The 24714-nt window shown below is 41.0% G+C and overlaps 1 protein-coding gene across 1 annotated transcript in view; it reads left to right on the top strand.

Moving 5' to 3' along the window:
* The window catches only part of FAT3 (FAT atypical cadherin 3), a 347711-nt gene that overhangs the window by 296222 nt on the left and 26775 nt on the right, over positions 1 to 24714 (top strand). The window contains exons 17-22 of the mRNA XM_021382213.1: positions 1381 to 1524; positions 2054 to 2251; positions 4686 to 5484; positions 13910 to 14044; positions 15050 to 15207; positions 24045 to 24513. Of these exons, the coding sequence (XP_021237888.1) occupies positions 1381 to 1524; positions 2054 to 2251; positions 4686 to 5484; positions 13910 to 14044; positions 15050 to 15207; positions 24045 to 24513 (1903 nt within the window). The remainder of the gene's footprint in view (positions 1 to 1380; positions 1525 to 2053; positions 2252 to 4685; positions 5485 to 13909; positions 14045 to 15049; positions 15208 to 24044; positions 24514 to 24714) is intronic.

The following is a 24714-nucleotide window of genomic DNA, read 5'->3' as shown; positions in this document are numbered from 1 at the left end:
GAAATGATACATGATGTCCCATCTGCTGTAAATCCCTAAAGGCAGAGCTGATTCCCAGGTTTTAGTGGTTTAAGGAAGCTCATTTCCATTTACCTGTCCAGGGTATGTGAAAATGAAAACAAACTCACACAAAACTTGAGAAAGATCCCACAAAACGTCTGATTTCTAGCAGTAGAAATTAAAGCTTGAAAGTGAAAAAAAAATGGTCAATGCTCAGCCTCAGTTTCTTGATTCTCCATAGTTAAGGATTCTTTCTCCTGGCACTGTCACTACATCCCCACCAAATCACACACTTCTTTGACCCTGTAACCCACCTAAGAAATTGTGTCCTTTTCTTTAGCTTGGTCCCATAGCTAGGAAGAGCCTCCTTGTTTAATACACTTAGCCTGTCTTCCTCTCTCCTGCCCCAACAGCTTTTACTTCTGCGTCTCTTTGGTTTTCCTTCCACCCTAAAAGCTCCTTTAGTTTGTCTTCATTTCACTCCATGGGGCCCCTCTGTTTTTCCCCTTCCCAGTGTTTTATCTGACATGTGGTTCATCCTTTGTTCCCCCTGCTCTGAAAGCTTCACGGGCAGACGTATCAGCAGCTCTCCCTGGGGACTGGGAAGCTCTATACAGTCAAAGATAGTGAGAAGACATAAGGAGGCCAACATAAGGATGCACTTCGTGAAATCACACTGTCATCCATAAGCTGCACACAGACAGATCTTTTCCAAATTGTCACACACGCTCACACTTTGTGCACGTGCCCATATGTGCATAGAGGGTCCGTGGGTGCCACAGGCGGTGGGAAGCACTGAGCTGCCCACACTATGATGAGCTGTCTGTGGCTGTTGCAAACAAGAAGATTCAAAAATTCCCTTGTCTTCTACTGTATTGTAGATAATAGCCTCTTGCTACAGAGAATATGTTGTCCCTAGTGATCCCAAATGTTTTCCAGTATGCTTAATCCAGTTGCCCATGAACTTTTTGTTGGTTCTCCTTCACCATGTCAGAAATACTGTGTGTCAAATTGAGGCTTCCTCTCCTAAGTAATCAATCCTGGAAATTAACCATAAATAAATAGAATTAGTTCGTATATCCCAGCTGACCTAGGCTGAGTTTGGATATTATTCATCATTTGTATTTGTCTATCCCTTTGTTTTCATCTGATATAGTTATTTTAATGTAGTGAAGCTGTTAGGTTTATTGATAGCCTTATAAACCAGAGTTTGGGACACAGTCTGGCAATAAACAGGATAATGTTATACAAAGGGCAGGAAAGGTAATGAGGCCAAACAGCTTTCCTTAGAATATGGTAGGTAGTGCACTGGATGTAAAGAACACAAGTTAAAATTTAGGACCACTTTCATGATGATTTAATATTTTCACCTTTTTGCAGATATCTGGTTATTCATTAGTTATTCAGGCAAGAGACAGTGGCACCCCTCCTTTGTCTTCATCTGTGACGGTCAACGTGGACATTTCCGATGTGAACGATAACAGCCCTGTGTTTACTCCAGCTAACTATACAGCTGTAATTCAAGTAAGTTTATCTTGCACATCAAAAACGTTTCTGACTTTTAAAGTACAAAAGCATTTGGTTTCAGTTAAACAGCTTTTGATGATTTATCTTCCAAAGATGTATCAAATGATCTTATTTAAAGGAAAGTATGAACACTTCTTTTCTAACTGCTGGCTCAATTTCTGTTTGCTGAGACTCCTGAACTTCAGCATGTGTCACACATTTTACTCTACATCCCTGTTGCGCCAGGAAACGTTCTCTGGCCTCAAAAATTCTGAGTTGGGATGAGCTCGCACTTGTCCATGCCTTGCTAGGGATGTGAGTCCTAGTGGTTAGGCAGTCCTGGCCAGACAGGTTCCACTGGGTACCTCGGTCTCTGGTATTGGTCCATGGGGGTGCAAGCAATGCCAAAGCAATGCCACAGTGAAATGGCATCTTGGCCAAAAAGCTTTAACTTGTATATTCTCGATAGCGAAATGTGGTGTTTGATCATTGTGATGAGATGTATCATTTTAATCCTTTTCTTTATACGCTGTGTATATGTGTAAAGGAAAATAAACCAGTGGGCACAAGCATTTTGCAGCTGGTAGTGACAGACAAAGACTCTTTTCACAATGGCCCTCCTTTTACCTTCACCATCCTCACTGGCAATGAAGAGGAGGAGTTTACACTGGACCCTAACGGTGTCTTGAGATCTGCAGTCATCTTCAAGCACATGGTTGCAACCGAATATGTACTCTGTGTGCAGGTATGCCTTAATTTTTTGCATCCACACCGAAAGAAAAACTTGTAGCAGCAGGTCATGTGTATGGTTTCTGTATGGGTTGGTTTTAATTGACTTCAGTCTGTGAGCAAATACCATGCATTCCATTTTACGTGTGCACAATATTGTATATTTCCTTTGATGTCCTTAAACCCAATTTCATGTAAATATAAATAGGTATCCAGCCACCTTTCCAATCTTCTCCGCATGAAATGGATTTTCTGAGCAGCAGCCGTTATGATTTAAGATTTTCATCTTTTTTTTTTTGTAGCTAAGAGAAGAAAATAAGCAAAAATGCATTATATACATATAAATACGCCACAGAACAAGTGACAGCAAAATATTGTTCTAGAAAGAAAAATCACTTCTCCTTTTAAGTCATAAATTTAATCATAAATTTTTGGAAGCCTACCAAGAATTCATGAAATCACATTTCCAAGGTCAGCTTAGCTTTTAAGGATTGTAAAAGGAAGACATGCAATAGAAGTCCAGCTCAAACTTAGCTCTAGAGTCATTGCTGAGGAACTTTTTAACCAGAGTAGCTGTAAATCCAGGAATAATTTGTCCATTTCTCAGGCTTGGAAAACATAGTAAAGTTCAGTAAATATCCAAGTCTAGGGAATTCCATTGAAATAGAATGTGGTCCTACAATCTAAGTCTGAAAATGCAGCCTTCCTCAACGTGCTGTGCTGGCACTGATTTCTCTTACTAGAGCCCAACTGCTCCTTTACACCTACTTTTAATGATGTTTGTAGCAATAGCAAACTCACTGAGCTACATTTCAAAAATACAAGTTCTAACGTCAATTAACAGTTTAAATCAAAGTGACAGCTTACGAGTTTGCCACTTAATATTCTTGCAGTCTTAGTTTTTGAGCTTTGTAGGAAAACAAAAAAAAATCATTTTTTATTCTTACCATGTCCTCATCCAAAAATATCTGTTTTCAGAATGATTTACTAGCCAAACTTCCAATATAACCAAAATTGGAATTCAAGCAGCATCCTCGGCTATATACATCCAAGTATGTCATATAAATGAAGTATTAGCCAGACCGCAGTCATGGAGATGCACCAAAATGTTCAGAAAACCACACGGTTGGAATAGAGGCCTAATTCCTCCCAGTATTATTTTCTTTAGGGATTTCTTCAGTGAAAACATATTTTGTAGTTTTTTGCTGTGTATAGAGCATAGAAATTTTTCTTTCCATTTATATGTACACAGTGCTGCTTCCCCCTTTCCACTACCAGATTTCTCCTCTGTGTTATGTTTATTAAAAAAGTAGTGTTAAAGTTGAAAGTGGAATGCATCTCTGCATGTACATGTATCTATGCACATGCATATCAAATATTTTCTAAAATTCTCTCCAAAGCCCTGATAGGAGCCATGATTTTCAGTGTCTCGGAGTTACTAATCCTTTCCTAGTAATGCCCATATTGGTACTGCCATCCTGCCTGTTATTTTTCTTCAGTTTGTAAATTTTCCTCCCCATATGCAAATGCAAACATCTTTCAATGTGTGCTACATCTGTGATTTTTTGGTCATGTGTTCTTCTCTGAAGCAAATGAACGTGTGCAGTAGTACATCTTCATACTGACTTTAATGAAGCCTTTTCCTTGCTGCTGGAAAGCGCACTGATTCAAGTTTGCACACCTTTCTGTCAAGATAGCCTTGGATTTTTTGTCATACTTGCTCTTTACTCTCTATAAAAAAGTGCAGGTGATGCTATCATATGTGCTCTGGGTCATGCAGTCATCTGTCCAAGTGCAGCGCTTCTCTCGTATTTCATCATTACTAACAGCACAAGCACCCTATTTCACTTTTGGAGGGTGATAAATTTTATTTATTTCAAGCATGATTCTTGACTGCTTCAGAGAAAGTCAAGTTCACAGAGTGCTTGAGGAAAACTCTGAACTCCCTCGCATCCACATAGGCTTAGCAAGGTCTGAAGCACTTAAAGCGTAACAACCAACACAGAAACTGCTGCTGGTATTTCACTGGGCTGCGGTCTCTTTTCCAGGGTAGAAGTGAGCCCAAACTCCATTTGGTGTAGCATATACTACATTCAGATGGCTCTGCTGTAAAGGGGACAAGTGCTAGCTGTGGGATGCTGGGAACTTTTCACACTGAGTAAGGAGACATAGTGCTGACACATTTCTCTATGCAATCCACTTAGATAAGATGTCCGTGTTTCCCTGAAGAGTTTTTAAGATCTACTGCTAAAAAAGGATGACACATTTCTTTACGTACATATTTTGCAAATGCATTTGGGAAGTTCTTTTGAGAGGTCTCCAGAATTACTGATGCTGTGAAAATCATACAGCCTTGACTACATGTAGCAAAAAGTTTTACTTGTCAGCTGCATTATATGTATGTGTTATATTTTGTTGTTTGGTTGTTTTCTTTTTTTAAATTATATTAGGCAAAAGACTCTGGGAAACCTCAGCAGGTTTCCCACACCTACATTCAGGTGAGGGTTATTGAAGAAAGCATCCACAAACCAACTGCCATTCCACTGGAGATTTTCATTGTCACCATGGAAGATGACTTTCCAGGCGGAGTCATTGGGAAAATTCACGCCACAGATCAGGATGTGTACGATGTCCTCACTTACACGCTAAAATCAGAGCAGAAAAGTTTGTTCAAGGTTAACAACCACGATGGGAAGATCATTGCCCTAGGAGGACTCGATAACGGCAAGTACGTCCTAAACGTGTCTGTCAGTGATGGCCGGTTCCAGGTGCCCATCGATGTTGTGGTCCACGTTGAGCAATTACTTCAGGAAATGCTGCAGAACACCGTCACCATCCGCTTTGAGAACGTTTCCCCGGAAGACTTTGTGGGCCTTCATATGCACGGGTTCAGGCGCACCTTGCGAAACGCGGTGCTCTCCCAAAAACAAGACAGCCTGCACATCATCAGCATTCAGCCGGTGGCAGGCAGCAATCAGCTCGACATGCTGTTTGCAGTTCAGATGCACAGCGGCGGTTTCTATAAGCCTGCCTTTTTGATTCAGAAGCTTACCAATGCCAGGAGACACTTGGAAAATGTGATTCGTATTTCTGCTATCTTGGAGAAGAATTGCTCTGGACTGGATTGTCAGGAACAACACTGTGAGCAAAGTCTATCTATTGATTCACATTCTCTGATGACCTACAGCACGGCACGAATTAGTTTTGTGTGCCCCCGCTTTTACCGGAATGTGCGCTGCATGTGCAATGGTGAGTACCGCTCCCCTGTCCCCTCCCATCCTCACGCATTATGCAGTGGGATCGCTTTTATCCCGCTGATGCAGATTAGAAGGGGCATTTCAATTCAGCCTGTTAAAGCACGACTGGCTGATGTATTTCTCAGGCTCAGGAAGGATTGTTCGTGTTTACTGATGTAAATGGAAGTTGGTGAACTTTGGCCTTACAGGACAAAGACTGCTTTCCTGGAGGCTCCAAGCCATCAACAAACTTCCAAGGGAGGGGAAGGAAGGGGAAAGGAAAGGAGAGGAGTAGGAGTGATATGGTTTCCCACTCAGTTCACCATCGTTCCACCAACACTGGAATAAACCAGGCATGTGGTCATGGCAGAGCCACCTGGTCTGCAGTGGTGCACTGGAATCCCCAAGGCAAGGACCCATGACCTAAGCAACACAGGTGCAAAGCACTTTTCCAGTCCATTTTTACATAGAGGAGTGGAAAACAATGAAGTATTTTATTTTGTAACTGATACCAAGCACTGTTCCTGACCTTTAATGGTACAGTGGGTGACAGGGTGGGGTTTTGTCCTGGTTTCAGGCTGCTTCACGTTTTGTCTGCGATTTCATGGGGGTATATATGACAAACAGGCTTGGGAGCCAGTCTTCCTTGTGACTCCGTGCTTGGAGAATAACACTTCAGGCAGTTACAATAATAGTTCTGTTTCTCTTGTTTGCCAAGCTATTTGCTCCTCATTCCACTTCATTTAAGAGCAGAGAAAAAAGCTGCTGTAAAATCAATACATCCAAGTCTCCCTCGTCTTAAGCACACATGCAGACATACACACACATACAGCCGCGCAGAAATTCAGTAGCCATGTCTCAGTGACCAACCTTTGTCCCTGCAGCAGTCAGCAGGACTTCATGTCATACCATCGACTTCAGTGGGAATGAAAATAGGCCTTAATGCATAAAGCTGTACCAGAAATCATTGTGTCCTGCAGCACGTGAATAATAATGCCATAGGAGTTCAGTTCTGTGAAAATATCGGAATTCTCCATCTGCACTGTTTTAATGTACATTCAAGAGCAGACTATTTGGTCAATTTTTAAGTAATAGCATTCCACGTTCTGAACAGTTATATCTATTATAGCAATACTTGCCTTTTTGTTACACATGAAGGGCTCTGAAATAAAAAGGGATTTTCACAGGTTGGAAAGGGACAATGCTGCAATATCCCCAAGCCGAGTCCTTTAGGCAGCGCAACAGCATTGTCTGCAATACCTTTTATATTCTCTAACTCACAGCTTTGTCTCATTTATGTACCCAGAAATCACAAATCCTCATCTCCATAGGGATGGCTATAGCCCTTGCTGTGTCAGAAATTGTTTTTCTGGCAGCCAGGATTTGCGCTGTGTATAATTTCATTTCACTACTTATTAAAGTCAATAATGATGTATATTCCCTTCAGAAACTAGTAGTGAGTGGATGTGCCTTGTAATCAGTTAGCCTAGCTCCCAAAAATGGCTTTACCAAGCAGTACAGTTCTAATCCAGCAGCTCTCTCCTTTCTCCCTGCTCAGCACACTTGTACTGGAAGCACAAAAAATCAGCTGGGACACTGATTTCTCATTTTTTCTGTCATGTACCAATTAATCCTCAAAAAATACCTCAGGCTGCCAAAATCACTGTCTGTGGTCCATAGCCTTGGGACCATCTATCCTAGCCATGAAGCCTGCCATTGGGAGCCGTTGGTGTGGGCGTTCCCTGGTCCAGCTGGGAGGCTGGAAGTGTCCCATGGAGCTGGAGCTGCTCTGTGCCCATTTCCCGTGAGTGATGCAGATGCCTTGGACTGGGCTTGTGCATCTCGAATCTGTCATCCAACAATAATGTGTCCAGCGCTGCTGATCTAAATACATAGATCATCAGGCAGATGAAAGCCTTGGTGCTTGTTACTTGTACAGAGATAAGAGACCTTGTTAGGAAGTAAAAAAACACGATTTGCCCTTCTTCACATTAGTTAAAGCTTTATGCACTTCTAATTTTTTTAATCAAAGGAGCCACGAGAAGTGCCTTGCTCTTTAGATAAATACAGACACATACTGTGTTTTGTCACTTAGGAGGTTAACACAGACTTCTGAGGATATATTAATTAGAGAACTTGGGTATGGCATTACTTTTGTGAAGAGCAGGCCCAGTGAAAGAGTCAGAAAAATCCAAATACTTCCTTTGATCAGAAAAATCCAAATGCTTCTTTTGATCCTTTGTACGTGGACATAAATGTGGCAAAGCAGGAAAAAGAGCGCAGAATAGTGGAATACATCTATTGTGCTTCATTTTACAAGACAGCATTAGCAAGATGTTATCAATATAATAAAAGCATTATACTTTCTTTGTTACTAGGATAGTTTAATGATCCAGTCCAGTAAATATTAATAGCTTGAAATATGACAAACCCTTTAAAATATTCCATATGTTTTCAGTGGTCTGATTCAATTACAACCCAGAGAAGCCTGAGTTTGAGCTAATTCACTCATTCTTGAAATATGTATCATACTTGGAGAGATTTTCCCACTGGCAGATGTCATAGATATGCACAATTTATGCGTGCCAGCTGTGCATAGCTTACCTAGATTACCTTTGTGAGCAAACAGAGTTATCTAACATAAAAATGCAGAGAGACTGTAAAGCAGGCAGTGTGTGAACTTCTGAGGATCAGCAGCTCCGTTCTGGAAAGATAAGTTTGAAAGTTCAGGTGTATCAATCTAAGCCTCTAGAATCAATAAAATTGAACTATAATTTTTTCCAGTAACAGACTGCCTCCTTATATTTCTGGCTCTTCTGCTTGTGTTTATATGAAAAATATTATAACAAACTGGGATTTGTTTCAGTGTAGCTACGGGGGCTATGCAATTGCCAATCCCCCATCACATGACATAAGGTATGGAAACATCTGTCAGTGTTTGTGGGAAGCAAAGACAGGAGGACCAGAGTAAATATATATCATAAATAGTTCTCATGACATTCTCATTTTTCAGAAGCAGAAATCTATTTCAATTCTTTATTTCTTCATGTGGCAAGGTAATTCTTTTGTGTTAAGACAAAGATGCAGGAAATAAGCAGGTTTTGTTGTGGCTACTTTGCTATAGTGTGATTCTGTGTTACAGTCTTACAAATGGAGGTTCCATTAATATGTTTATGGGAGAAGGCTTGATTGAAATCATCTTGATAAATGTGGGTAGATAGATACATGTGAGCTGGTCACTCCAGGCCCCATTTCCAGACAGAGGAAAGAATGAGGTATTTTTAATGATGTGATAAATCTCTCCCCAAATGTCTAAAATCAGTCAGATGAATCATGCCCTAAAGTTAAGAGGAGATGAATTCCATTTCAAGTGTTTAATATGGTTCTGGCTTAATAGTTTGAAAGAATTTTTCTAATAGACCCAGAAGTGTTCAATGAAAGTGTGGACATTCACATTATTTAATCAAGTGAATAGCAGTCTTGCACCACTTTATCATGAAACCAGGCAATTCAGATTTTATGAAGCCACTTCTAGCATTTTGTGAATGTTCTGACAAGAGGAAATCATAAACTGTGATGCATTATAAGATCCGGTATTAATATAGGACCTAATCTTGAGAGGTGGTCTGTGTCCACAGAGCACACACTGCCTCTTGAAGTCCAGAGTGTTTTGGAGTAGTGAGATAAGAAACCCAAAGTCTGTACAACCCCAGTCCTAATACCAGGATTCTGAACTTCGAATCATAGAATCACAGAATCCGTAGAGTTGGAAGGGACCTCTGAAAGCCATCTCATCCAACTCTCCTGCAATGAACAGGGACACCACAGCTAGATCAGGTTGCCCAGGGCCTGATCCAGCCTCACCGTGAAAGTCTCCAGGGACGAGGCATCAACCACAACACTAGGCAGCCTGTTCCAGTGCCTCACCACCCTCACTGTAAAAGTTTTTTTCCTTATATCCAACCTAAATCTACCCTTCTTGAGCTTGAAACCATTTCCCCTTGTTCGATTGCCACAGACCCTGCTAAAGAGTCTGTCCCCTTCTTTCCTGTAGCTCCCCTTTAGATATCACTATCAGGTCACCTTGCAGCCTTCTCTTCTCCAGGCTGAAGAGCTCCAGCTCTCTCAGCCTGTCCTTGTAGGACTTACTCTGCTTTTCCTGTTTCCAGGAAGCTCACATGTACTCTTGAGCTCTCCAGTGCAGTAGCAAGGAAAAGTAAAGAAGAAATTGTTTGGGAACAAAGACCTGCAGATTTATTTGATAGATTTAGTCAGCTTGACTGCAGCCCTTCCAACACTGCACTTGTGTAGGAGAAAATCCCTGAGAATATTCCCCATTTCAAGACCTATTCTGAGAACACAACATCTTGTATGAAACTCATGAGATCCGAAGCATGAAGTGGTGCCATGACTGCAGAATCAAGAAGAGTGGAAGCTGCAATCTATCACTTAGGTCTTAAGGAAAGCTGTGATCAAGTGGTGATTGAACATGTCCATTCTTCTAAAACTGTGAGGAACTCTGATTCATTAGGACACACTATGCAGCTGAGTGTTTTCCAGTTGCCCTTGAGCTTAATGAAACATTTGGCTGACTTTTGCAGAGCAAGGTTTGTGGTATACAAATTTATATGTATGCTGTTAACATTACTCAAAATACCTGGTCACCATGCTCAAAAAAAGCCCACAAACTGGAGCTAAACAGGAATACAAATATTGTCTTCCCTCTCCACTTGTGGTGGTCTCACACTGATGACCAGCTAAGTGCCACCACACCACTTTTTCACGCCCCCTCCTCAAAAGAACGGAGGGAGAAAATAAGTTGGAAAAAAGGCTTATGAGTTGAGATAAGGACAAGGACGTCACTCACCAATTATCTTCAAGGGCAAAACAGACTCAGCATTGGGAGATAATGTAATTTATTGATGATTAATAACAGATTAGAGCAGTGGGAACTAAAAGCAAACTCCTTCCCCCCATCCTACCTCCTCCCCCAGAGCACTGCAGGACAACGAGCAGTGGGAGCTCTGTTCAGTACATAACGCTTTGCCTCTGCCACTCCTCCATGGTCACTCTCTGCTCCACGTGGCACCCTCCCACGGGATGCCATCCATCCCAAACTGATCCCACGTGGGCCTCCCACAGGCTGCAGCTCTTCAAGCTCCAGCTCTATACTTGTACCTTCATCCAGAGAGTTAAAACTGAAGATGACCTGCCAAAATCAAGTGGGCCAGTTCTACCTTTCCTGCCATGCTCTGGGTGACACTACTCCATGCGACTCTGGGATACCTCTATTAATACTAATGCGAGTTTAAAGGGAACACTGTGGATATTCTGAACTTGCCTAGAGAAAGAAAATGATCAATTCAAATCCATATTTCTTGAATCTCCATTGAATGGTAAATAGACTGTTCTTCAGAGTGGAAATGCAACATTAGAAAAAAATGTTTTTAAACTCAGGCTCTAAATCTTTGATGTGGACAACGCACCCTCGAACGATTTCACAATTTTGCTTCATACAGTTGTGAAATCAGCCTGAAAATGCATGTTAGCTCAAGCAACACCATAATGCAGATTTGTAACTTCTGTACTTATAACCATACAGACAGGCACAAAGCATTTCTTCTCCTAGCTCTGAATATTTTAAAACTTTGTTGACAGCTATGAAATCCTGCTGCAGTATGATGAATAAAAAGTTGATTTGCTTGTAGCTTAGCAGAAGAACTTTTCTCAGCCTGCCAGGATAAGCAGTTCTTTAGTGTGCTTTCAGATTTACTAAATACGTTACATCCTTTCCATATATTTTTTGACTGTGGAAAGATGACTCCAAAGTACAAGTCAGAGCTTGAATCAGCTGAAAAACTGGCAGAGATGGATAACAACGTAACATACTGCTTTATTGCTTCATGACAAAGATGCAGTCATAGGTTAGGGGTTATGAAAATTTGTGGAGCTTCATTGAGGAAACTCGGTGTTCCTTTCTGCTCCACACTGATTTGCTGTAGAGCTTTCCTCCAAATGACTTGTCTGCCAGCTGCACTGAGTGTACCTAAATTGCAGCCTCACACAACATTGAAGCCTGTTCAGAGAAGAGAGGTACCATGCGCACAGCAGAGCACTGTGTGTTTGCCACACAATAAATTAAGAGTCTACAGAACCAAGCAAAGCATACAAGCCAGCCAATGGAACATTTAACCGTACAATGTAATTTTAGAAATAATAATTACTTGCTACTGAATTCCAGAGAATCAGTGAAAAAAATAAGCCATAGAAAATATTGTATTCTTGGTTAAATACTGTAGACCTTATATTTGAATAGAATATAATTCTGCAGAGTCTCATCCTATTAAATGATTTTTTTTTTTCTTGATTTGATAAGATTTAAGGTGTGGCTGTATATTGCAGCTGTTATTCCTGCTAATGTTACCTACTAAACTGATTAATAAAGATTGCCATTTTCTGACAGTGCTACAGGTAGTACTGTAAGTCGTTTACTGCACAGACCTCTCAAACAAATGTTTGACAAAGGCGGGGAGGATGTTAAAGATTAAATTGACGGTGCTGTACATGAAGGAAGGCATTTACAGTCCTTTCCATAGTTGTATTCAGCCTATGTCCATTTTGAACCTGCAGCAGCAATTTTTCTTTTTCCAGAAAATACTTACAGAACAAGCTAATTTCAGCTGTGCACTGAATGAGCCCTGCTTGGCTTGTACTACAGCGTGAAAGCAATAAGAGTCTTCTCTTCATTACTTTGGGAGATGTACTTTATGACAGGTTGATTTCTTCCTGTATAAATTGGAAATAAAATACATATGCTCAAAAAATAAAATAGTATTTGAATACGATTGAGGTTCTGCAATACACAAGAATGGCCAATATTCAGAAAGTGATGGGTAGGAAGGGGCTGAAATTCTATTATTAAAATCATCACCTGCATGTATTACTTTAAATAAAAGAATTTGATAGGCAAAAATTTGATTCCAGCAGCTAGCTCTCTATCAGTCCAAGCCCTGACGGCAAATCAATAGAAGCAATGACGTGGATGCCTTTTCCTGCAGTTGAGGGAGTGTACTTTCCTAAGAGATGCATACAGACATCCAGAAGTAGAAGCTGATCCCAGATGTACTAAATTCTTTATTACAATCAACAAAAGTATAAGTGCTGAGAAATTCATAGGAGAATTCCAAAATTAAGCATCAGTAGTCATATTGCGTTTTGCAGTATAGTAGAAAGTGTCAGCAAAAAGTTTAAGATCAGGGCAGTTGAAACATTTAGACACTCTGAAAAGTCATGAAGAAGTTTTATCCAGGAAGTTTGACATTGGCTGGTATTCAGATAAACCCTTGGCATGCTCAGCATGTTACATGTTAAAATTTAGGAGGTTTCAAAGATCCTTAATGCAATTGTGTGACATGATTGTATTCTAAGCAAATTTAAAATACAGTATACACTTGTTCCTCCATCTTCATATCTTTTTAAAGTTACTAGTAGTTCTGAATTCACACTTTCTTGGGCAAAATTTGATTCCATGTTATGATTTTTTTTTAGGAAATAGCTGCCAGTAGCATTCAAAATAGTTTTATCCAAATTTTGCTCTCCCCAAATACAATGGACATTAATATTTTAGTCCATTTGTAATCATCAACTAGCTATTTGAAATATTAAGCTGCTTCTTTACCTCCATTAAGTAATATCAAGAAACACTGTCAATTTATTTTTTATTTTCACAATTCCTTTGAATTTTTAGCAAGTAATTCTCAATTATTTTATTTTTTACCTAAACACACACAATTCCAGATGCAACTGAAGTTGTGTAGTCACAACCAGAAGGAAGGAGTCTTGGCAGCCTGGGGAAGATGTACAGTAGCATGTGAGGTCTCAGAAAAAGTCAGAGCAGCGTGGGGACATAGCAAGTCTGCCTGTGCCTTGTGCTTAGCCTGGGAACGTGTCCTGTGCAGCACAAAGATGAAACGTTCAGTTGTCACTGCAGACAGACTTTTTTCTTATTTTGCCTCCTGCGGAACTCTAACTCCCTAAAATTTACTTCCCATGAGTGTCCTGAGGCTAAAGAAGTGCACAGCTTCGAGTAATTTGTTTCCTGGTATCCCCAAATTCCCTGTACAGGAGGCTTTGTGAGTAAACGGCTGACCTGAGCATCACAACTCCGATATGTAACCAGTTACCACTCAAAACAGCTGGTTCTCATAATATTTTGCTATGGATTTTAGAGCACCCTTTTAGGAATCGTAACAATGTTTTGCTAAGTAACTGTCTGAATGGCATCTCTTCCCAGATTACTTATATTTAATTATTATTATTAATCCATGCTTGGCTTGTACTGAAGTTCAAGATCAATAATTGTCTTTCTTTTATTACTCCTGTGCTGCTAAAGATGCTGTTTCACACCATGTCCCTGACAGTATTTTAACTTATTGCAGGAGGACTGTGCCCAGGGTCTAATGATCCCTGTCTGGAGAAGCCGTGCCCAGGGGACATGCAGTGTGTGGGGTATGAAGCTAACCGGAGACCCTTCATCTGCCAGTGCCCACCGGGGAAGCTTGGCGAATGCTCAGGTGCACATCACAGCGGGAAAGGGGGATGTACTTGAAGGAAAAAGTGCTGTCATTCTTTTGTAGGTAGAGGTGCCACTGAAGTCAACAGAAGACATACTGCTTAACCTTTCCCAGCACTGGTGATACTCGATGTATCTCTTCATAGCAATTGGCTTTTTTGATATAATGCTGTATGAAGACCATAATGCAGTTTCTTGTTGAAACTGACTTGATTGAATCCCAGATCAGTAAAACAGGCTGCTGAGAAAAAAAAAGGGCTGTTCCTAGAGGCTATTATGCAGATGTTGTCTTGCCACGGACAAAGCTCTGTAGTTAACTCTTCTGCTTGTAATTTAGATTACTAAAATTCCAGTCGTCATTAATGAAAACACTACACCGTCCCTAAAAGCAATTTGCAGGACATTTGTTAGTTCTCTGCAGCTGTGTTATTCCCTGGGATGCAAAGGGTGTGGTGCAGAGCCCATGGAGAGGAAAGTTCCATTGACATCAGTGGAGCCAGGGCTCTATGACAGGGCACGGGGTGTTTTCTCCAAGAAAACACAAGAAATACTGTGTTGTTTCACTGTGGTCCTGGGAAGTGCTTGCAGGGAAGTGACTGTACAGCTTTGATGGGCATCTGCCCACACCTGGCTTTCTACCCATAACTCAATTGCCTGATGTACAAGCTTGGCCATTTTGGACTCCCTCTGTTATCAAGTGAGGAGAGATAGGCACGGTCAGGGGTAGATAGCTTTAAAAATGCTGCAGGCTTGGAAGAAAACACTTTGTTTTTGTAAGTATGGAGAAATAGAGGTATCCCTCTCCCCTGAAAAATAATTATCTGAAAAAATGCAATATGTATTTGTAGTAGGGGCAGGCTTTTTTCCCATTGAAGTTGGATGTTATTTACAAGTTTCTTCCTAAAAATTCTTATTAGCTCTTTAAATTATTTAATTAGCGTGACGGCTGAGGAGTATTTTATGTGTCACTAAAAGAACATGTGTCTTTTCAAAATGGTTATTTCAGGCCACACTTCCCTTAGCTTTGCTGGGAATAGTTACATTAAATACCGTGTTTCTGAAAATAGCAAGAAAGAGGAATTCAAGTTGGCTCTACGTCTGCGAACCCTGCAAAGCAATGGGATTATAATGTACACCAGAGCGAATCCCTGTATAATTCTGAAGGTAATTAAAATAACTTATCTTTTCTGCAGTTGTTTTTCTTGATTACATGTTTTCTGTTGGCTCTTGATTTGGGGAATGTTGTTCTCATTTCAGCGGTAGATTGAGAAGATGAAGTCTGATCTGTTTCATACTATCAGGGAAAAACAGCAGTTTCAACAGTGGCAGCAACAACAACAACCAAAACCCAGCTTGTTAGTGGTACTTTACTTGGAAAATGCTCAGTTGGGTGCTGTTCATTTTAAGAATATTGTATGTGTCTGCATGCAGCAGATGATCTGCTCAAGATGTAAGATTTGTCCATTTATATGACCATATAGTCAAAATGACACTTACTGAAATAGCTTTTCTTCCCAAGTGTCCATGCCTGTGGTTAGAGAACATGCCCATGCTGCTGTTGAGTTAATTCCAGAAACCAATTGCTTAGAGCATCTCTCCTGCTGAATAAGTAGGTTTCTACACTCTGTGAATTAAAATTGTCTAGAGATGCATGAAGTAGCTGGAGATTGATTGCCAAACATTATTTAATTAATAAGCTTTTTGTTCTTTGTTGGGTTTTTGTAGAATGACAATATCTCCTGGATAGAAAGGGAGTGCTGGGCTCATCCAAGAGCCTGTGCATAGTATTTCTGCTAGAGTCTCTAGAGTGCGAAACAAAAACGCTGACTTTGGTAATTCAATCGTGTCCTGTAATTCAGCAGTGAGAAAAATGGCACAGCGTTTTGTATCTGTATTTGCAATCTTCAAATTTCTTTTTGGCTGAATGCTTAGGTAATGTTAAATTTGCTAGATGAGCTATTAATGGGCAACAAATGATTTTATAGCTCTTGGACTGAAATAGTTCATGAGCAGGAATGCTGTCTTTCATTGTCTGAGAATTCTCAGCAGTGCTGAGATTTGTACAAGACAAAGCTTGAAGACCTTCTTCACTGTGGTTGCTCTTGATATGTATCAGTAAAGAACATTGCAGGTTAGTTTCGAAAAATGCTTGGGAAAAAAAAACAAATGGCTGAGCTGAAAGGTGCCACTTGAAAACAGTAGGAGATGATACACAGGCAGACTGAAATGGTGTTAGAGTGAATATAGGAGAATTTATTTTGTTAGAGTTTAGTGGATAAAACTGTCATAATTAGGGAATCAAGAAGGTCAGGACAATGGTGTTGTAAAAAATATGCCTGTTCTAGATAACATTTTATTTCAGATATTATCAAAGAGTGGACTCTGCAGTGCAAGCATACCATCTACCTTTCCACCTAGTTTATTTCAAGTGATTAAATTATTACAATTTTTGTTACCATTGTTATTTTTCCTAATTTTATGGTAAATGTGGGTGGATGTAAAAACACTAACCTTTGCTTTGGTGAAAAGTAAAGGGATTTCCACAGTGAAATCCTATATGCAATTCATCAGGACTTTGTTCAGGAAAGTAGCCCTGAGCCCCCAGGTAACCCAGGCTTTAGGAGAAGGCACACTGAGAATAATAGTTGCTTCAGTTAAGCCAGTCACCTAAGTCTACTTGGAAACCAGACATCTCATTAAGCTCATTTGATGGTATGCTGGGAATAGACCTAGCTGCTGGGATTCAGTACAGGCATTGCTCCTTCCCTCTCCTGCCACCTGTATTCCCATACAGCCTAGACAGTGCTTCAGCCTAAAAATGGGATACATGTTGATGTTAATAGATTATGCTCAGGCTGTTCAACTCCTGGAGAAGTTCCCTAATGTTTGGCTTGTAGGCAACTGAATGGAAATTTCCATTTGAAGTTGGAAATTTTGCCTCTAAACTGATAAATCTGTGTTATTATTACATAAAAATAAATAACAGATCTCATCATTGTAGTTGTCTGGGTTGGGTTCTTAGTTATGGTTAGGAATTTTGTGGGTTTGGTCATGGCTTCACACAATCAATCAATCATTTTGCCTTGAAAGATACTGGGAAGAAGGAATGATAATTGAAGGAGCACTGACAAGAGCAGTTGATGCACTACTCCCGTCTCACGGGTCAACCTCTTTTTCACTTCCTAGCTGATAAGGAAGGATTTCCAGATCTGAACCCATCTCATGACACTTAACAAAGATCTTTGAACACCTCACACATTCAGTGGGAGAGGTCCAGGGTTATGTCTGCAGTGCTATAGGTGCAAGAGTGCCACTGTCTTTTCACAAGAAAATCCCTGCTTAAAGCCTAACACCTTGCTTTTCATCTTTTGGGTTAGGGAAGGAGTTGCTGTTGTAGGTCTTTTCTCCCAGGTCTGGCCCTTGGATTGTATAAGCATGAAGCTTAAAGGAGAGTATTAAATTTGATGCGTTTGTGGAGATGTGGCTTCACTTTATCAGGAACTGCTAATTTTGTTCATGAAGCTCATTTAGCAAAGGAACATCAGACACAGGCCTCACAAAGGTTCATTGTGGCAGACAACTAGTGGTGTGCTCAAGGGATATAGCCATAGCAGGGCTCTTCAGGGATATCACCTGGCTCATGAACTGCACTTTGGGATCTCTTACTAAGATGTTTCCAAGTAAGTTAGCCTTAAACTTTCCAAGCATATATTTTCATTTCTCAACCCAGAGGTTGAGCTTTTTTTTTTCTTTTAAACAGATATGTATGTTGTGAGATAGTGAGGCACTCAGAAATAAGACCATTAAGTAGATTAATTAGAGGTCTATAAATGTGAAGTTGTTATCATTTGAGCATTGCTTTCAATTAAATTAAACATGAGGAGAAGCTTTCCAAATACAGGATAAAAAAATGGGATCTTGTGCTCTTTTGAGCGCCCTGGCACCACTCCAGCAAAGCACTTAATCACTTGCTTAACTTCCTGAATTTGAAGGCAATTGGAATGACTCACATAACTTAATTTTAAGCATGTACTTAAGTGTCTTCATGGTTTAGCACCAGAGGGCCTAGCACCAACACTGAGCCTAAACAAAGGTAGAGCTGAAACATGTTTAGACCCACCATGTAGTATGAACCCATGGGAGAACAGGCAGAAAACAGCAGCACCGTTGGGGAATGTAGCGGCATTGATTTTTCAAGCAAGTCTCCTCCATTGCAGTCTGTTTAAAATTTAATGCTGCGATATGGTTTTCACTGTTTAAATGACCAGCTTAATTTGGGGATCTCATACATTTATGATAACTCTAGGGATGGAAATATTTCATAATCATAACACAGTGTCCTTGGACGAATGATCAATTCTGTAGAGCAAACTGCTCATCTGCTACATTGCTGAAAGCCTACCAGCTACACTGTGTTGATGCAATATGATAAGGGTGCTATTTATTCAGCTGTTTCAAATAAAACAACTCATCCCTTGATTTTGAGAGGCTGGCCATTTTTTCATTGTGCACTCTTGCTTTTAAGACAATTGGAGCAAAATGAGATGTAGGTGGATGGCTTTTTTCTTTTTTCTTTGGAAAGATTTCATGTGCATAATACAGTATCACAATTTCCAAAGTCCCTATTTGATGCTCCCAGACAGAGCTTCTATCTGGGAAAAATAAGAGTTAACAATTTAAAGAACAGTGAGGCCATCCCAGAAGAAAATTCCACAATTAATTTTTTTTAAAGGAATATAATGGAGATTCAGTTTGATTTCTGGAATTTAAAGGATTAAAAATAGGTAAAGGAAGAGTTCATCTTCATGCCAGAAACGCAGCTATTTAATGGTAAGAGGCAAGCATATGTTCTCCCATCCAGACAGTTAATAGGAAACTTTGCACGGTTTAGTTACATGTGTATTATACATTTTAATGCATTACCGCTGCATGGCTTATGCTGGGTAAGGCTGAAGCTTGGATATGATCCCAGCTATGGCTGGAGTTGAAACAAGTAACGTTTTAATTAAATATACCGTTTTATACAAACAAATCCAAAATGTAATTCAGCTAACGAAATATTTCCCCAGATAGATTAGTAGGCAGCGCACTGTATCCGTGGTGTGTGACTGCAGATGGACTGCGAGAGCCTAACATGGTCTCAGAAGAACCATTTGATCGTTTTATTACCTATGTTGATACACAAACATGGATGTTAGCCAAACATCTTAGCCAGGCTAATATTCTAATATAATTTACAATATGTGTTTGGCTCCATTTTGCTCATTGAATGAAACTGTTGAAATATAACAGATTGCATCACCTTTTGGAGCCTTCTCTGTTCTTTGTACTTCTCCTCTCATTTTGTGTAGGTGAGGAACTCTGTGTCTGTAATAGCATACATGTTTAAGTGGGTATTAACCTCAGTTTCCTAATGAGTATAATGAGAGACAGTGTAACTAAGCCCAGAAAGAGGTGGACAGTTGGAAGCTTGGTGGGCCTCTTGTGGGATTTCCATTCAATTTGTTTTATGTGTACCTCATTTGATTGGAAGTTAACTTGAAGTTCAGCTTTTCTTGGTTCCAAGGTCCAGGCTATTAACTTCAGATTCCCCTCTGAGGATGAAGCAGGGCCACAGCATCACAGTGGTTATGCAGAATTGTGGGAACACCAGAGATTAATTGCTGAATCAAAGATGTGCAGTGGACTTCTCCATGTTTAAGAGAGGAGACATCTTTTTACCCTTTTGAGTGTAGAACCCTTCTCTTCCCTAGCCAGCCAGGCTGCTAAGCAGGCAGGACAGGAGCTCTTCAGGGTTGCCCACTCCTGCTGGAGGCACGGGGCCAGCAGAGGACAAACATTTCCTCCCTGTCCTGCTATAGCAAGGTCTGTGACGATCCATTTAATGAGAGTATTTTTATGGTCCCAGTGCTAGTGGTCTCTGCACATGTCAGAGCCTTTAATGCGTTTATCCGTAAAGCACTTGTGTGAGGTAGGGAAATGACGTTATCCTTATTTTACTGATGGAGACCTGAAACTATTGACTTGCTTGAGCTCCCAGAGGAAGAGTGTTGCGGAGTCTGAATTCCCACTCATATCTATCATGTCTTAGGCTAGCACTGCAAATGCTGGACCATCCTTCCCATCTTTTACTCTAGCCTAAGGTTGGGTTTACAAGTACTTTTTTAATAAAAAGAAGGAAGCGCAGCATTTCAGATGTGTGTCAGGTCATCTGCTGGTAAAAAGAAAGAGAAATGAGTGAGAAAGATGTATAAAATATATTTGCACTACAGATCTTTTAGATCATCATTTCCCGCATATAAATGCTGTAATATTTATCCCAGGTGCTCATATGTGGTGTTGTATTTATAAAGATAATTAGAAAAGCATGTTCTGTGAATAAGGGTAATAGACATGCAGGCAGTAGGTCCTTCAGGGTATAAGTAGTCTTAGGGGAGGTATATGTATACTATACACAAGCAGTAGTATTGTTTCCATAGGAAAAAGCCTTTAGAATAAGAAGAAAGTTAACTGCTTATCCAATGATGGCCATTTTTCAAAGTGTAGTATCTTGGCATGTGTTTTTCTGCATAATTTTTATTCCTGTTGAGACAGACCGTACTTTCTGAGCGGCATCTTCAAGGTTTGTGGACTGTTTTGCTGCACAAGGTGAAAAGAATATTGCTCCATCTCTAGAGAAAACCATCTCAGTTTATCAAGGCATCTTATTTACTAAGATTCCTCCTGAGCAGATGCTTCAATAGGGCCAATTTAAATCTTCAGAAATAGTTGACAGATGAGATTTGAATCCTTTAAGAAAAGATTTTAGATGAAAAATATTCCAGACTTATTTTTCTACACATCCGTTAGCCTTTTTTGATTGAGCTGTGAGAGTACCAAGCAATATCCATCCCTCAAACATGTCATGTTACAATCATAGATCTCATTTCTTCTCAATTTCATTACCTCTTACTGGTCATAGACTTTAAAGTAACCAGCTGCCCATAGCAGGACCTAATTCTTCTTCTTCTAGCTCTTCCTCCATTCTATTCACCCCTGATGCTATGCAGGATACTTCAGGTTGTGGACATTCGCAGGAATCTTGCTGTGTGCTTAGCATCTCTATTCCTACCTTGTCCAAGCAATTGTGGAGCAGCTGAGCAGTGTGGGAATACCCCACCTGGCCCATGTCACTCAGCTTGACGTTACAGCCTAGTTCAAATTCAGCTGGCCATGAGACTGAGATCTGGAAAGGAGAGACACAAAGTCCAGGGAACATCAGAAATCAAGATTTTACCATATCTTTTCTCCAGGTAGTTTTGTGAACTTCCAAGGGCTGACGATATGACTGTCAAGGAGGACCTTTTGCTTTAATGTATGATATAGACTCAAGCTCAGTGGAGGCATCAGGCTGGAGCACTGGCAAATGGCAAACAGTACTCACCCTGCAGTTCAAGGAGTATTTGTTTGCCTAGGGTGAGGTGTATAATTTCAAACCTTCACTTGCTGGAAACTATGCCCTCTACTCCTATAGATTAATAGCATCCCATTTACCATCAAGCCACATCAGAATGCCTGCGAGAGAAGAGTTTGAGCACCAGTTGAGACACGTGCTGGAGGATGTCACCAGCTATCCCAGTTTTAAATGACTATGCAGTCAACCGTGCCAAAAATAGCCAAAAATGTCCAAGGACGGATGGACAAGATGCAGCATTCCCACATCTGCATTAGCTATGCCAGCTTAGTGGGCCACCAAAGCTGTGGTGTGTTCTTGTGCTTTTGGCCTATGATCCATTGGCATCTTTGGCACCTCTGCTTTGCTAGAGTGCAGTGTGTGCAGCAAGGAAGGCTGCAGAAGGACACAGCATCTGAACTTTCCAGGGGGATAAATAATGGGACAGAACTGTCTTGAGATGGGATTTGCAGGAATAAATACTTCCTAGAGCATGACATAAAGGTAAAATAATTGCAAGAGCTTTCAGAAATCTTGAATCCAATTAACGTGTCATAAGAAATTATCTCCTAACCCTGACAGCCATTTTAAACTTATCTGCCATCTATTAAAGAAACCTAAAATCTCTGGATAAACTTCTAATCAAGAAAGCAGCACTTCATACCCATTCCCTCTCTCTGCACTTGGCCTGCCCCAGCATGCTAGCACAGATTTTCCCTGGATAACAACTTCAGATTAAAGGGAACATGAGTCTGAGTTTCATAGCTCTGTCTGTAGGTATTTGCATCAGCTCTCATCACTATATCCCCTTTACAGTTCTTGACAGGTTTTACTTATTGACCTTCCCTATCAGGAAGGGAAGGGCTGTATTATTTTACAGTTGATGCATGAACAGATTAAATGATAAGCACAGCTCTGTCCCATTCCTCTCAGTGCTCCACTTTGCCTCTTACCCAGCTCTCCTCAGCCATTTTCTCGTGACAACCACCCTCTTGAGTGAGGGGCATGATGGAGAGTGAGAAATCATAGAACCACGGAATCATAAAATCATAACATTATACAATAGTTTTGTTGGAAGGGATCTTAAAGATCATCTAGTTCCCCCTCTCCTGCCATGGACAGGAACATCATTCACTAGAAGAGATTGCTCAAAGCTCTGTCCAACCTGTCTTGGAATGTTTCCAATGATGGGTCACCCACAGCTTCTCCAGGCAACCTGCTCCAGTATCTCAGTCAGAACAAATCATAGCAATCACTCTAAAGCCACAAACTCAGCACAAACATGAGGAAAGGAAAGAAAGTAAAGCCATCTTATGTGAGGTACATGCAGTGTGCATAGTATGGCCTCAGTGGAAAATACATGACTTCTGGCGAACCAGAGTCTTAAAATTAGAACTAGAATAGTTTAGCTGGAAAGGACCTACAAAAACCATCAAGTCCAACTGCCTGACCACTTCAGGGCAAACCAAAAGTTAAAGCATGTTATTGAGGATGTTATCCAAATGCATCTTGAACACTTGCAGGTATGGGGCATCAACGAGCCTTCTCTTTTCTCAAACGACACATCTAGGAGCACACTTTTTCCTCATTAACCCACTCAGTACTTAAGACAGGAAATTTTGAAGAAATCCTTTACTCAGAGGGTGCTGAGGCATTGCCATAGGGTGCCCAGAGAAGTTGTGGATGCCCCATCCCTGGAGGTGCTCAGGACTGGGTTGGATAGGGCATTGAGTAGCGTGATCTGGTGGGTGGCAACTGGCCCACAGCAGAGGGGTTGGAGTTCAATGACCTTTAAGGTCCCTTCCAACCCAAACCATTCTGTGATTCTCTGATTTTCTACATGCTTGAGGAATTTCCCAGACTTGCTTGTCACAGCAGCATGATATTCCCAGTTTATGTCAAGGAAGTTGAAGTCTCTCAATAGCAGTGAGGGCAACTGAACCAGAGATTTCCCCTCATTACCTACAGAATAACTCATCTATCCTAGCACTCCAGCCATGGGACTCATCCCATCAAGTGTCACTAATATCAATGATATAACTCAAAGGACTAAAGCTTGCAGTTTCTCTCAGTTGTTCCTCATACTGGGTATGTTCATACACAAGCACTTCAGATGTACTTCTTAACCCTTAGTGCTCCTTGCTCCTTGGAGCAACGTAGATGCTCTCATTAGCCTTGCTACCCATAAATGGGGCCATACCATCCCTTGTCTTAACCTCAGTGTTCCTACTGGTTTTCCCTTCCCCTGTATGTGTCATATTGTTATCCTTAGAGGAACTGGAGTTAGGGCCAAGTGTACACCATGCTGAGATGTGTGTTACACATCCATATTTATTTTTCTCCCAGTGTTCAGTTTGCCTGCTATAACTGGTTTGGGGTACATTCGAAGTAGCGATACTACCTTCTGTTTATTGCTTGTGATAAAAGCACAGCATTTTGTTGTTCCAGCACCAAGTAGAAGACCATCTTTAGCACTGTACAGAATCCGGAAGTCCCCTGTGTTTTCATTCTCTGTGAGAGTTTATTACAAGAAGTCTGAAGCACTTTGATTTCTGTTTTCCTCCCACAGATTGTCGATGGCAAACTGTGGTTCCAGTTGGACTGCGGGACTGGCCCGGGGATCCTGGGAATTTCTGGCAGGGCTGTCAATGACGGCAGCTGGCACTCGGTTTTCCTGGAGCTGAATCGCAACTTCACGAGCTTGTCCCTGGATGACAGCTACGTGGAGCGCCGCAAAGCCCCCCTCTACTTCCAGACCCTCAGCACGGATAGCTCCGTCTATTTTGGAGCACAGGTCCAAGTGGATAACGTCCGCAGCCTGACTGACAAGAGAACCACGCAGGTTTTGAGCGGCTTCCAGGGCTGCCTGGATTCAGTCGTCCTAAACAATAACGAGCTGCCCCTGCAGAACAAGCGCAGCAGCTTTGCAGAAGTGGTTGGCTTGACAGAGCTGAAACTCGGCTGTGTACTGTACCCCGACGCCTGCGAAAGGCATCCCTGCCAGAACGGCGGCACCTGTACCAGCGTGCCATCTGGTGGTAAATGTTTTGCATTGCTTTATGGGTTTTCCCCCTCGTTTTCCTCTACAATTTATTGTTGGAGATGGTTTTATGCAGCAGCCTGCTTGAAAAAATCTCATGAACTCTATAAAGCTCAGATAGGTATTGCAAATTGCGTAAAAGCTGTTTGCTCTATAAATAATGGTGAAACCATGCCCCTTCTCATTGCATTAGTGTTCC

The sequence above is a fragment of the Numida meleagris genome, chromosome 1 (genome assembly GCF_002078875.1).
Source record: "Numida meleagris isolate 19003 breed g44 Domestic line chromosome 1, NumMel1.0, whole genome shotgun sequence".
Classification (NCBI taxonomy): domain Eukaryota; kingdom Metazoa; phylum Chordata; class Aves; order Galliformes; family Numididae; genus Numida; species Numida meleagris.
This window is presented reverse-complemented; position numbering and strand designations above follow the sequence as displayed.